Genomic DNA, 12966 nt, shown 5'->3' with positions numbered 1-12966 from the left:
TAACTTTTGGTCCAGCTTTTTGCTCCTTGGTTCATTTTCAATTAATCCAAAAGTTTGAGCTAAAGTTTGAGGCAAACTTTTGCTCAAACTTTTTGTCCTCTCTTCCTCCTAACTATTCCTTCTTGCTTCAACCTTTCTCCAAGCTTTCTTCACCTATCATTAATCAACCAAACACATCAAAGCTATGCTTAAAATCATGAGATATTCATTCTTTCATAATATGTGACAATTATAGCATAAAACCTCATGAAATAGCATGAATTTATACATGGTTGATTGAATCAAAGGAAACATGGAAATCTACCCAATTGGCTTGCTTATGGCTCAAGAAAGTGCATAAAACCTATTGAAAACAAAGGAAAAAGCATAGAAAAACATGACATGGTGACATGTCATCAGGGCCCACTTGGTGTGTGCTTGGGCTGAGCTTGAATGTTACACGTGTAGAGGTCAATCTTGGAGTTGAACGCCAGTTTGTAACGTATTTCTGGCGTTCAACTCTGGTTTGTGACGTGTTTCTGGCGTTTAACTCCAGACAGCAGCGTAGAACTGGCGTTCAACACCCTTTTACGTCATCTAAACTCGGTCAAAGTATAGACTATTATACATTGCTGGAAAGCCCTGGATGTCTACTTTTCAACGCAATTGGAAGCGCGCCATTTTGAGTTTTGTAGCTCGAGAAAATTCACTTTGAGTGCAGGGAGGTCAGAATCCAACAGCATCAGCAGTCCTTCTTCAACCTCTGAATCTGATTTTTGCTCAAGTCCCTCAATTTCAGCCAGAAAATACCTGAAATCACAGAAAAACACACAAACTCATAGTAAAATCCAGAAATGTGAATTTAACATAAAAACTAATGAAAACATCCCTAAAAGTAACCAGATTCTACTAAAAACATACTAAAAACAATGCCAAAAAGCGTATAAATTATCCGCTCATCACAACACCAAACTTAAATTGTTGCTTGTCCCCAAGCAACTGAAAATCAAATAGGATAAAAGAAGAGAATATACTATAAATTCCAAACTATCAATGAAACATAGCTCCAATTAAATGAGCGGGACTTGTAGCTTTTTGCCTCTTGAATAGTTTTGGCATCTCGCTTTATTCATTGAAGTTCAGAATGATTGGCATCTATAGGAACTCAGAGTTCAGATAGTGTTATAGATTCTCCTAGTTTAGTATGATGATTCTTGAACACAGCTATTTTATGAGTCTTGGCCGTGGCCCTAAGCACTTTGTTTTCCAGTATTACCACCGGATATATAAATGCCACAGACACATAATTGGGTGAACCTTTTTAGATTGTGACTCAGCTTTGCTAAAGTCCCCAATTAGAGGTGTCCAGGGTTCTTAAGCACACTCTTTTTTTTGCTTTGGACCTTGACTTTAACCACTCAGTCTCAAGTTTTCACTTGACACCTTCACGCCACAAGCACATGGTTAGGGACAGCTTGGTTTAGCCGCTTAGGCCAGGATTTTATTCCTTTAGGCCCTCCTATCCACTGATACTCAAAGCCTTGGGATCCTTTTTATTACCCTTGCCTTTTGGTTTTAAGGGCTATTGGCTTTTTGCTCTTGCCTCTTGGTTTTAAGAGCTTTTGGCTTTTTCTGCTTGCTTTTTATTTTTATTTTTTTTTTGCCTTTTTTTTTTGCAAGCTTTGTTCTTTGCTGCTTTTTCTTGCTTCAAGAATCATTTTTATGATTTTTCAGATTATCAAATAACATGTCTCCTTGTCATCATTCTTTCAAGAGCCAACATATTTAACATTCTTAAACAACAACTTCAAAAGACATATGCACTGTTCAAGCATTCATTCAGAAAACAAGAAGCATTTTCACCACATCAATATAATTAAACTAAGTTCAAGGATAAATTCAAAACTCATGTACTTCTTGTTCTTTTGAATTAAAATAGTTTTCATTTAAGAGAGGTGATGGATTCATAGGACATTCATAACTTTAAGACAAAGTTACTAAATACTAATGATCATGTAATGAAGACACAAACATAGATAAGCACTTAACATAGAGAAAACGAAAAACAGAGAATGTAAGAACAAGGAATGAGTCCACCTTAGTGATGGTGGCGTTTCCTTCTTGAGGAACCAATGATGTCCTTGAGCTCTTCTATGTCTCTTCCTTGTCTTTGTTGCTCCTCCCTCATTGCTTTTTGATCTTCTCTTATTTCATGAAGGATGATGGAGTGCTCTTGATGTTCCACCCTTAGTTGTCCCATGTTGGAACTTAATTCTCCTAGGGAGGTGTTGATTTTCTCCCAATAGTTTTGTGGAGGAAAATGCATTTGAGGCATCTCCGGGATCTCATGGTGATGAGCTTCATGCGTCTCTTGAGATCCATGAATGGGCTCTCTTGCTTGCTCCATCCTTTTCTTAGTGATGGGCTTTTCTTCCTCAATGGGAATGTCTCCTTCTATGAAAGCTCCAGCTGAGTAACATAGATGGCAAATAAGATGAGGAAAAGCTAGCCTTGCCCCAGGAGAGGGCTTTTCGGCTATTTTGTAGAATTCAAGGGAGATGACTTCATGAACTTCTACTTCCTCTCCAATCATGATGCTATGAATCATGATGGCCCGATCCACAGTAACTTCAGATCGGTTGCTAGTGGGGATGATGGAGCGTTGGATGAACTCCAACCATCCTCTAGCCACAGGCTTGAGGTCCAGTCTTCTTAATTGAACCAGCTTGCCTTTGGAGTCAATCTTCCATTGAGCTCCTTCCACACATATGTCCATGAGGACTTGGTCCAACCTTTGATTAAAGTTGACCCTTCTAGTGTAGGGGCGTGCATCTCCTTGCATCATAGGCAAGTTAAACGCCAACCTCACATTTTCCGGACTAAAATCTAAGTATTTCCCCCGAACCATTGTAATATAATTCTTTGGGTTTGGGTTCTTACTTTGATCATGGTTCCTAGTGATCCATGCATTGGCATAGAACTCTTGAACCATTAGGATGCCGACTTGTTAGATGGGGTTTGTTAGAACTTCCCAACCTCTTCTTTGGATTTCATGTCGGATCTCCAGATACTCATTCTTCTTGAGCTTGAAAGGGACCTCGGGGATCACCTTCTTCTTGGCCACAACATCATAAAAGTGGTCTTGATGAGCTTTGGAGATGAATCTTTTCATCTTTCATGACTCGGAGGTGGAAGCTTTTATCTTCCCTTTCCCTTTTTCTAGAGGATTCTCCGGTCTTAGGTGCCATCAATGGTAATGGAAAAACAAAAAGCTTATGCTTTTACCACACCAAACATAAAATATTGCTCGCCCTCGAGCAAGAGAAGAAAGAAGAGATGAAGAAGAAGAAGAAATGGAGGAGAGGGAGAGAGAGATGTGTTTCAGCCAAGAAGGGGAAGAGAGGGTTGTGTTGTGTGAAAATGAGGAGGAATGGAGGGCTATATATAGGGAAGGGAGGGGGGTAAGGTTTTGGCCATATAGGGTGGGTTTGGGTGGGAAATTGATTTTGAATTTTGAAGGTAGGTGGTGTTTATGAGGTAGGTTTATGGGGAAGAGTGGATGGATGTGAGTGGTGAAGTGGTGATAGGGAAGAGAGATTGAGGTGATTGTGAAGAGTTTTCGGGAAGAGTGTTTATGAGATTGTGTGAAAGAGGGGTGAGAAGAAGTGAGTGGAGGTAGGTGGGGATCCTGTGGGGTCCACAGATCCTGAGGTGTTCAAGGATTTACAACCTTGCCCCAAATTGGGCATGCAAAATGCCCTTGCACATAACACTGGGCGTTCAGCGCCAGATTGGTGCTTGTTTTGGGCGTTGAACACCCATTTGTTGCCCATTTCTGGCGTTGAACGCCAGAACCATGCTTGTTCTGGGCGTTCAGCGCCAACTCTTCTCCAGGGTGCAATTCTGGCGTTCAAACGCCCAGATGCTGCCCATTTTGGGCGTTCAGCGCCAGAACCATGCTCTATTCTGGCGTTGAACGCCAGCCAGATGCTCCTTACTGGCGTTTAAACGCCAGTGAGATCTTCCTCCAGGGTGTGATTTTTCTTCTGCTGTTTTTGATTCTATTTTTAATTTTTCTATTTTTTTGTGACTCCACATGATCATGAACCTAAGAAAACATGAAAAACAAATAAAAATAAAATTAGATAAAAATTGGGTTGCCTCCCAACAAGCGCATCTTTAATGTCAATAGCTTGACAGTGGGCTCTCATGGAGCCTCACAGGTGTTCAGAGCATTGTTGAGACTTCCCAACACCAAACTTAGAGTTTGGATATGGGAGTTCAACACCAAACTTAGAGTTTGGTTGTGGCCTTCCAACACCAAACTTAGAGTTTGACTGTGGGGGCTCTGGTTGACTCTGTTTTGAGAGAAGCTTTTTATGCGTCCTCTTCATGTTTACAGAAGGGTAACCTTGAGTTGTAAACACAAGGGAGTCCTCATTCAATTGAAGGACTAATTCACCTCTGTCAACATCAATCACAGCTCTTGCTGTGGCTAGGAAAGGTCTTCCAAGGATGATGGATTCATCCTCATCCTTCCCAGTATCAAGGACTATGAAATCAGCAGGGATGTAAAGGCCTTCAACCTTTACTAACACGTCCTCTACTTGTCCATAAGCCTGTTTTCTTGAATTGTCTGCCATCTCTAATGAGATTTTAGCAGTTTGCACCCCATAGATTCCTAGTTTCTCTATTATAGAGAGGGGCATGAGGTTTATCCCTGAACCAAGGTCACACAGAGCCTTTTCAAAGATCATGTTGCCTATGGTACAAGGTATTACGAACTTTCTAGGATCTTGTTTCTTCTGAGGCAATGTCAGTTGATCCAGATCACTTAGTTCATTGGTGAGCAAGGGAGGTTCATCTTCCCAAGTCTCAATACCAAATAATTTGGCATTCAGCTTCATGATTGCACCAAGAAACTTGGCAGCTTGCTCTTCAGTAACATCCTCATTCTCTTCAGAAGAGGAATACTCATCAGAGCTCATGAATGGCATAAGGAGGTTCAATGGAATCTCTATGGTCTCTAGATGAGTCTCAGATTCCTTTGGTTCCTCAGAGGGAAACTCCTTATTGATCACTGGACGTCCCAGGAGGTCTTCCTCACTGGGATTCACGTCCTCAACCTCCCTTACAGGTTTGGCCATGGCGGTTATGTCAATGGCCTTGCACTCTCCTATTGGATTTTCTTCTGTATTGCTTGGGAGAGTACTAGGAGGGATTTCAGTGATCCTTTTACTCAGCTGGCCTACTTGTGCTTCCAAATTTCTAATGGATGACCTTGTTTCATTCATGAAACTCACAGTGGCCTTAGATAGATCAGAGACTAAGTTTGCTAACTTAGAGGTATTTTGTTCAGAGTTCTCTGTCTGTTGCTGAGTAGATGATGGAAAAGGTTTACTATTGTTAAACCTATTTCTTCCACCATTATTAAAGCCTTGTTGAGGCTTTTGTTGATCCTTCCATGAGAAATTTGGATGATTTCTCCATGATGAGTTATAGGTGTTTCCATAAGATTCACCTAAGTAATTTACCTCTGCTATTGCAGGGTTCTTAGGATCATAAGCTTCTTCTTCAGAAGATGCCTCTTGAGTACTGTTGGATGCAGCTTGCATTCCATTCAGACTCTGAGAAATCATATTGACTTGCTGAGTCAATATTTTATTCTGAGCCAATATAACATTCAGAGTATCAATTTCAAGAACTCCCTTCTTCATAGGCGTCCCATTACTCACAGGATTCCTCTCAGAAGTGTACATGAACTGGTTATTAGCAACCATGTCAATGAGTTCTTGAGCTTCTACAGGAGTTTTCTTTAGGTGAATGGATCCACCTGCAGAAGTATCCAATGACATCTTAGCTAATTCAGACAGACCATCATAGAATATATCCAGGATGGTCCATTCTGAAAGCATGTTAGAAGGACACTTTTTGGTCAGTCCTTTGTATCTCTCCCAAGCTTCATAGAGGGATTCACGTTCTTTTTGTCTGAAGGTCTAAACATCCACTCTAAGCTTACTCAGCTTTTGAGGAGGAAAGAACTTGGCTAAGAAAGCCTTGACCAGCTTTTCTAAGAGTTCAGGCTATCCTTAGGTTGAGAATCCAACCATACTCTAGCTCTGTCTCTTACAGCAAAAGGGAAAAGCATGAGCCTGTAGACTTCAGGATCTACTCCATTAGTCTTAACAGTATCACATATCTGCAAAAATTCAGTTAAGAACTGAAAAGGATCTTCAGATGGAAGTCCATGAAACTTGCAGTTCTGCTGCATCAGAGAAACTAATTGAGGTTTCAGCTCAAAATTGTTTGCTCCAATGGCAGGAATGGAGATGCTTCTTCCATGTAAATTGGAATTAGGTGCAGTAAAGTCACCAAGCATTCTCCTTGCATTATTATTATTTTCGGCTGCCATCTCCTCTTCTTGTTCGAAAATTTCTGAAAGGTTGTCTCTGGACTGTTGTATTTTAGCTTCTCTTAGTTTCCTTTTCAGAGTCCTTTCAGGTTCTAGATCTGCTTCAACAAGAATATTCTTGTCTTTGCTCCTGCTCATATGAAAAAGAGGGACAGAAAAATAATAATAATAGGGGTCCTTTTTACCACAGTATAGAGGTCCCGGTGTGAGTAGAAGAAAAGAGGAAGAAAAAATTCGAACACAGATGGAAGAGGGGGTTCGAATTTGGGTGAGATGAAGTGTTAGTAGATGAATAAATAAATAGAAGGAGATAAGAGAGGGAGAGAATTTTCGAAAATAATTTTTGAAAAAGAGTTAGTGATTTTCGAAAATAGTTTTTGAAAAAGGTTAGTAATTATTCAAAAATTAAAATCAAAAAATTAAAATAATTAGTTAATTAAAAAGAAATTTTGAAAAAGAGGGAAGATATTTTCGAAAATTAAAGAGAGAGAGTTAGTTAGGTAGTTTTGAAAAAAAATAAGAAACAAACAAAAAGTTAGTTAGTTAGTTGAAACAAATTTGAAAATCAATTTTGAAAAGATAAGAAGATAAGAAGTTAGAAAGGATATTTTAAAATCAAATTTTGAAAAAGATAAGATAAAGAGATATTTTTGAAAAGATATGATTGAAATTAGTTTTGAAAAAGATTTGAATTTTAAAATCACAATTAATGACTTGATTCACAAGAAATCACAAGATATGATTCTAGAACTTAAAGTTTGAATCTTTCTTAACAAGTAAGTAACAAACTTGAAATTTTTGAATCAAAACATTAATTGATGATGATTTTTTTTTTTTGAAACAAAGGAAGCTCAACACATTAAAGTGGAGCAAATAAAAGAAAAAAGAAGACACATAACCAGCTACCAACAAATAAACCAACCCCTACTATCCCCAGTGCTCTCATCCTCCCCCAGGATCACCACCACTCCATTCCGTGTAGCTCATCAACGTCCTTGTGTGTATGACCTCCAGGCTTGCTCTTGCATTCTTGAAGATTCGTGCATTCCGTTCCAACCAGATGTTCCAAATCACTGCAAAGAACACTGACATCCACATCTTCTTCCCCTGTTGTCTATTATGCATTCCATGCCAACTCTCAAACACTTCTTTAACAGTTTCGGGAATCACCCACTCCCTTCCTAGTAACCTCAGCCACTTGCACCACACCTGCCATGTTACCTCACACCTAAGGAATAAATGCTCAACAGATTCTAATTCCTTGGTACACAGTACACACATACTATCCCCCAGAATGTTGACTCCTAGTTTAGTCAGCCGCTCCTTGGTGTTAACTCTACCCACTAGCACAAACCACCCAAAGAGCTCAATTCTCGGAGGGACGAAACCTTTCCAAATGGAACTCGTGAAGCTATAACTCGTTATCTCAGCTGATAATGTCTCCGCTTGTATAGCCTGGATCACAGAACTAGTAGAGAAAATACCTTTATTTTCAAACTTCCACACCACATTGTCCTCCCTACCTGATGACAACCTCACTGGCCTTAACCTCTCATGCAGTTGATTGACAAGCTCCAGCTCCCATTGGAACAGTGCCCTCCTCCATTGAAAATTCCAAATCCAATCAAGCCCATCCCAAAAACCACACTCCCCGATGACAAGTCCTTGCTGACTGGAAATAGAGTAGAGTCTCGGATGACTTCCTTTCAGAGTACCACCTTGAACCCAGTTATCTTCCCAAAATCGAGTCTGCATACCATTGCCTACTTCCATTGCCAGTCCACTTACCACTTTATCACGAATCCGCGGTTCTTTTATATTCAGCTGACATATGTCCTTCCAAGGGCCACCCTTTACTGGTAAAGGCTGAGTTGCTAACATGACATCCGGGTTCAACTTATTACACGAACACACAATCTTCTTCCACAGCGGGCAATCCTCCTTTGAAAACCTCCACCACCACTTAAACAGAAGCGCTGTGTTTCTCAGCACTGCATCACCAACCCCCAATCCCCCAACCTTTTTTGGAGCTTGAACGATCTCCCACTTTACCATAGGTATACCATAGTTCCCGTTCTCCCTGCACCACATAAAGTTCCGTTGTAAAGCAATCAGCTTGTCCGCTATCGCCTTCGGCATCTTGTATAGACTAAGGTAGTAGATGGGGAGACTATTCAGCACCGATTTGATAAGGACCAGCTTACCTGATTTATTCAAAACCTTGGCTTTCCACAAACTCAGCTTCTGTTCCACCTTATCAATGATTGGTTTCCAAGTCTTCACCAAGCGCGGATTCGCACCTAGAGAAACTCCCAAGTATCTAACCGGTAGAGAAGCTTGTTGGCATCCCAGCAGTCCACATGCCTGATCAATCCATCCTTGCTCACAGTTCACGATATCAGATTCGATTTATCAAAGTTAATGCTCAGCCCAGACATCAACTCAAAGCACCGTAACAGTCTCTTATAGTTTACAATTGTTTCAGTCTCCGGCGGGCAAAATAAAATAGTGTCATCTGCAAATTGTAGGTGTGACAGTTCAATAAGATCTCCCCCTACCAGCAGTGGAGCAATGCGGCCATTCCTCACAGCCTCCCCCAACATCCTATGCAACACATCTACAACTAATACGAATAGCAATGGAGAAAGTGGGTCCCCTTGTCTTAGTCCCCTCTCCATCTTGAATGGCTTGGAAGGTGCCCCGTTTACCAAGACTGCCATGGTGGCCGTAGTAACACACTCCTTCACCCAGCTCCTCCATTTTTGGCCGAAACCCATTTTCTGTAGCACAATGTCAACAAAATCCCATCTCACTCTGTCATAGGCCTTCTGAAAATCCAGTTTGATAATGACTGCTGACTTTTTCTGAGTCTTCAGCCAATGAACCGTCTCGCAGGCTATGAGTGCACCATCATGAATTTTCCTTCCCTTTACAAACGCAGTCTGAGTCTCTCCAACCAGTCCCGACATCACAGATCGCATCCTGTGCACCAACACTTTCGAAATCACTTTGTACACACACCCCACCATACTAATCGGCCTAAAATCCTTCACCTCCTTTGCACCTTCAAACTTTGAGGCTAGTGTCACCCACGTTACATTGACATCCTTTGGCAATTTCGCACTTTGAAAGAACCCCATTACCGCAGCAGTGAATTCCGGCCCAATGTCATCCCAGCATTTCTTTATGAAGTTCATGTTAAACCCATCACTCCCTGGGGCCTTGGAAGATTCGCAGTCCCACACAGCCTCCTTAATTTCCTCATCTTTCGGCATCACTTCTAAAGCTTCAGCCTCATCCCTATGGATACACTTTACTAACCCATCTCTGATTCCAATCCTTGGAACATATTCCTGTCGATATAAATCCTTGTAGAACCCTCTAATCGCACCTTTTATTCTCGCCTGATTCCGCACAAGTCTTCCATGTAACATCAGAGCATCAATCCTGTTATTCCGTTTTCTGGCCGAAGCAATGTTATGAAAGTATCTGGTATTCCTATCCATGTTTGCAGCATGCTTAGACCGAGACATCTGTTTCCAGTGCATTTCCTTTCTAATATACCATTTTGAACAAAAGCTCACAAGCGCCTTCCTTCTAGCCTCCGTTGTACCATCATAAACTCCATCACTGACTGAATTGTCCAGCTTGGTGAGCTCCTCCTCAAACCTCATGAGTCTCTTATCCATGTCCCGGAAGTTATCCTTGTGCCATTGCCGCAGTTGTATTGCTAGAGCCCTCAGCTTTCACGGGAACTGCGTTTCTCCGAGGCTTCGCCACTCATCCTTCACCATTCTCAGAAATCCCTCATGCGTAAACCAGGCGTCTAAACTTCTGAATGGTCTAGGGGGCCCCGTTACTCTTGTTAGTTCCATGATCACTGGGCAGTGATCAGACAATCCCCTTGGGCCACCCTTAATCCTAATATCCGGAAACACCTCAGTCCATTCAACATTAACCATCACCCTATCAATCCGACTACAGGAACGCCCCCTAAACCATGTATACTTCCTATCAGTAAGAGGCAAATCTATCAACTGCATGTCTCGCACCCATTCCTTAAATTCCTCCGATGACGCCATCAAGCTAGTAGCTCCTTTACGATCCTCTACTTGTAAAATTTCATTAAAGTCTCCGAGAAAACAGAAAGGAATCTGACACAACCCCGCCACATAGCTCAGTTCCTCCCACACCCCCCTCTTTGCCTCCCTCCCATGCGCCCCGTACACCAAACAGAAAGCACATCGGAAGTTGGTCTTTGTTAAAACGCCTTCAACACACAGCCACCACTCACCTTTATACCTTTGATCTACTTGAAACACTCCTTCATCCCAAATTAATAGCAGACCCCCCGCCATTCCTGCAGATTCCACAAACTCCCAACCAGCAGTACTAGATCCCCAAAGCCTTGCAACCTCATATTTAGTAATCACTTTTTTTTTTGTTTCAAGCAATCCCAACATGTTCAAATTATATTTATTTTTCAAAGATTTCAGCATGCTTAATTTACCGTCCCCCCTCCACCCCCTAATATTCCAACAGCTCACAATCATTTAAATAAAGATTTGCTCACCTTATTTTTATTTTTTGGTCGACTCCTTCTCGCCTTTTCTTTTTGCTTCGCCAGTTTTCTCTTAGCTGCTATTTCTTCATTTTGTGCTTGCAAAATCGCCATAATATCTTCTTCCTCATCGCATAAAACCGCTCCTGATTCCACAGCCAATGCCCAGGTTGCTTGATTCTCCTGGCGCTGCTCTTCCTGTGTCCCCTCGCCTTCTAAATGGCTAACTGTGCCCAGCCTAGCCCCTGCTCCTGCCCCCCGGGCATTGCCACAGGCAGCCACCTCCGGGACGTCCCTCACTGCGTTTCCCTGTGCTCCCGAGGTACCATCCTTCCCCATTAGGCAGCTCAATCCCGCTTGGGATCCCTCATCGTGCAAGCCGGCCTCACTTATCCCATCCTGCGCCCCTTGCTCCTGCCGGTGGACTGCCGCGCTGATTCTCGTCCCCTCCTGCGCAACCCTTCCCCCATCAAGCTCAACTCCCACCCCATCGATCGGGCCTCCGCCCCCCACCATCTCCTCTAGTTGCGGGTTCTTATCCACCGACGGATCCCCGAGTTTAAGCGGCAACCCTCTCGCCTCAAGATCCTTCTCCGCTGGTGAGCACCCCAACCCTCGCAAACCTTCCATCGGCGCCGCTTCAAACAGCTCCCGTGGATCCCTCCGGATCCTCAGGCTGCCCGGCCCGTCGTGGCCTCCAATGGAAAGAAAACCATACGCCGTTTTAGTTAGGAGGCCATCCTGGCCCAGCCCAACAACAGGCTCCCTCTCAATACTCATGTCCCTTACGGTCAGCCTCCCCCCTCCGTTCTTAGTTGGTGTTGGGCCAATTGAATGCGAGCCCATACTGTTACAATACTCCAACCGTGTCCCAGCTTGGTCCCAATCCGGATGGGCCTCTTTAGTCGTACCAAATGGATCAGCCCACTTTGCATGAACTCCTCCCACCCCTCCCCATACTTGCGTGACTGTATTCTCCGACTCCCCCTCATGAACTATCTCACATCCCTTCAAACCCGCTACTTCACCGTCCTTGGTACTAGCTGAATCCGGTACAACCGTATCCTTTTTGAATTTCAAAAAGGCAACGTCCACATCATTCAATAACACATCAGAGATTACTATTCTGTCCTCACCGTGCTCAGCCTCCGTAGGCCTACCAGTAACCAGTTCCGCCGCCGGGTCCCAACTACCCTCCCCCTTCTTCATGGCCGTGCCAGCGGTGCCAGAAACTTCATTCTCCGCATAGACACTTCTGCTTCTCCCCATGCTGACCGCACCGCCCTCCTGTGGTTCTACCTCCTTCACAAAGATCTCAAACACCGTCTTCCCAACAACAATTTGCATCCATTCTCGGATTACATCGAATACCCCCGTCTCAACTTGAATCCTCCTTGCTTCAAACGATGCTCCTTCCCCCGTCATTACATCACACTGGACCACGTTGCCCCACTGCCCTCCTATTCTCTTGAACGTTTCCGGCGCCCATGCATGTAAAGGAATTCCGTAGCACTCCAGCCACGCTCGTCGAGTAATACACCGTTCCGATTCCTCCCAACGCGAGATCCTATGGAATACTTGCAACAAATTATCCATCTTGAATGTAAACACTCCCTCCGCATGCTGCACAGTATTAAATATTACCAGCACTTTGCACGGCCCGATCTCCCTAACATCCACAATGTTGGGCAGATTTTTAGACACCACCGTCTTCACTGATCTGACTGGGTGTAATGTGTGCCCCACTAAGCTCCTCGCCAACCATTCCATATTTGCTTCGACTACCGGCACATCAATTCTTTTCACAGGTCCACTCCCCTCTGTGGCATTCTTATGATCTCGCACTGGCTGTTCCTTCATAGCTTTGGCCGCAGCCACCCCATTCCCCTGATAAGAATCCACTGCTTCACCGCCAATGGGACTTGTTATTTCCTTCCGCACTGTGCCACCCATCTGAAACTGTCTTCGATACTTAGCTTCCCCGACGGTAATTACCTTCCCCCTTAATCTCCAC

At 43.3% G+C, this 12966-nt stretch overlaps 1 protein-coding gene and 1 non-coding gene across 2 annotated transcripts; one reads left to right on the top strand and one right to left on the bottom strand.

Annotated features, from left to right (window-relative positions):
• The first annotated feature begins 5888 nt into the window (after nucleotides 1-5888).
• On the top strand, nucleotides 5889-5996 carry LOC148545574 (small nucleolar RNA R71). Its single transcript, XR_015902102.1, has one exon. It is a non-coding gene; the product is annotated as a small nucleolar RNA R71 (small nucleolar RNA).
• A 4141-nt stretch (nucleotides 5997-10137) lies between these two features.
• LOC148545573 (uncharacterized) lies at nucleotides 10138-10854 on the bottom strand. Its single transcript, XM_088499066.1, has one exon. The coding sequence runs from the start codon at nucleotides 10852-10854 to the stop codon at nucleotides 10138-10140; it is 717 nt and encodes a 238-aa protein (XP_088355192.1).
• Between the last annotated feature and the right edge of the window lie 2112 nt (nucleotides 10855-12966).

Source organism: Arachis ipaensis, chromosome B9 (genome assembly GCF_059453495.1).
Source record: "Arachis ipaensis isolate K30076 ecotype BB chromosome B9, ASM5945349v1, whole genome shotgun sequence".
Taxonomy (NCBI): domain Eukaryota; kingdom Viridiplantae; phylum Streptophyta; class Magnoliopsida; order Fabales; family Fabaceae; genus Arachis; species Arachis ipaensis.
The sequence above is the reverse complement of the archived record's forward strand: the minus strand, read 5'-3'. Positions and strand labels throughout refer to the sequence as shown.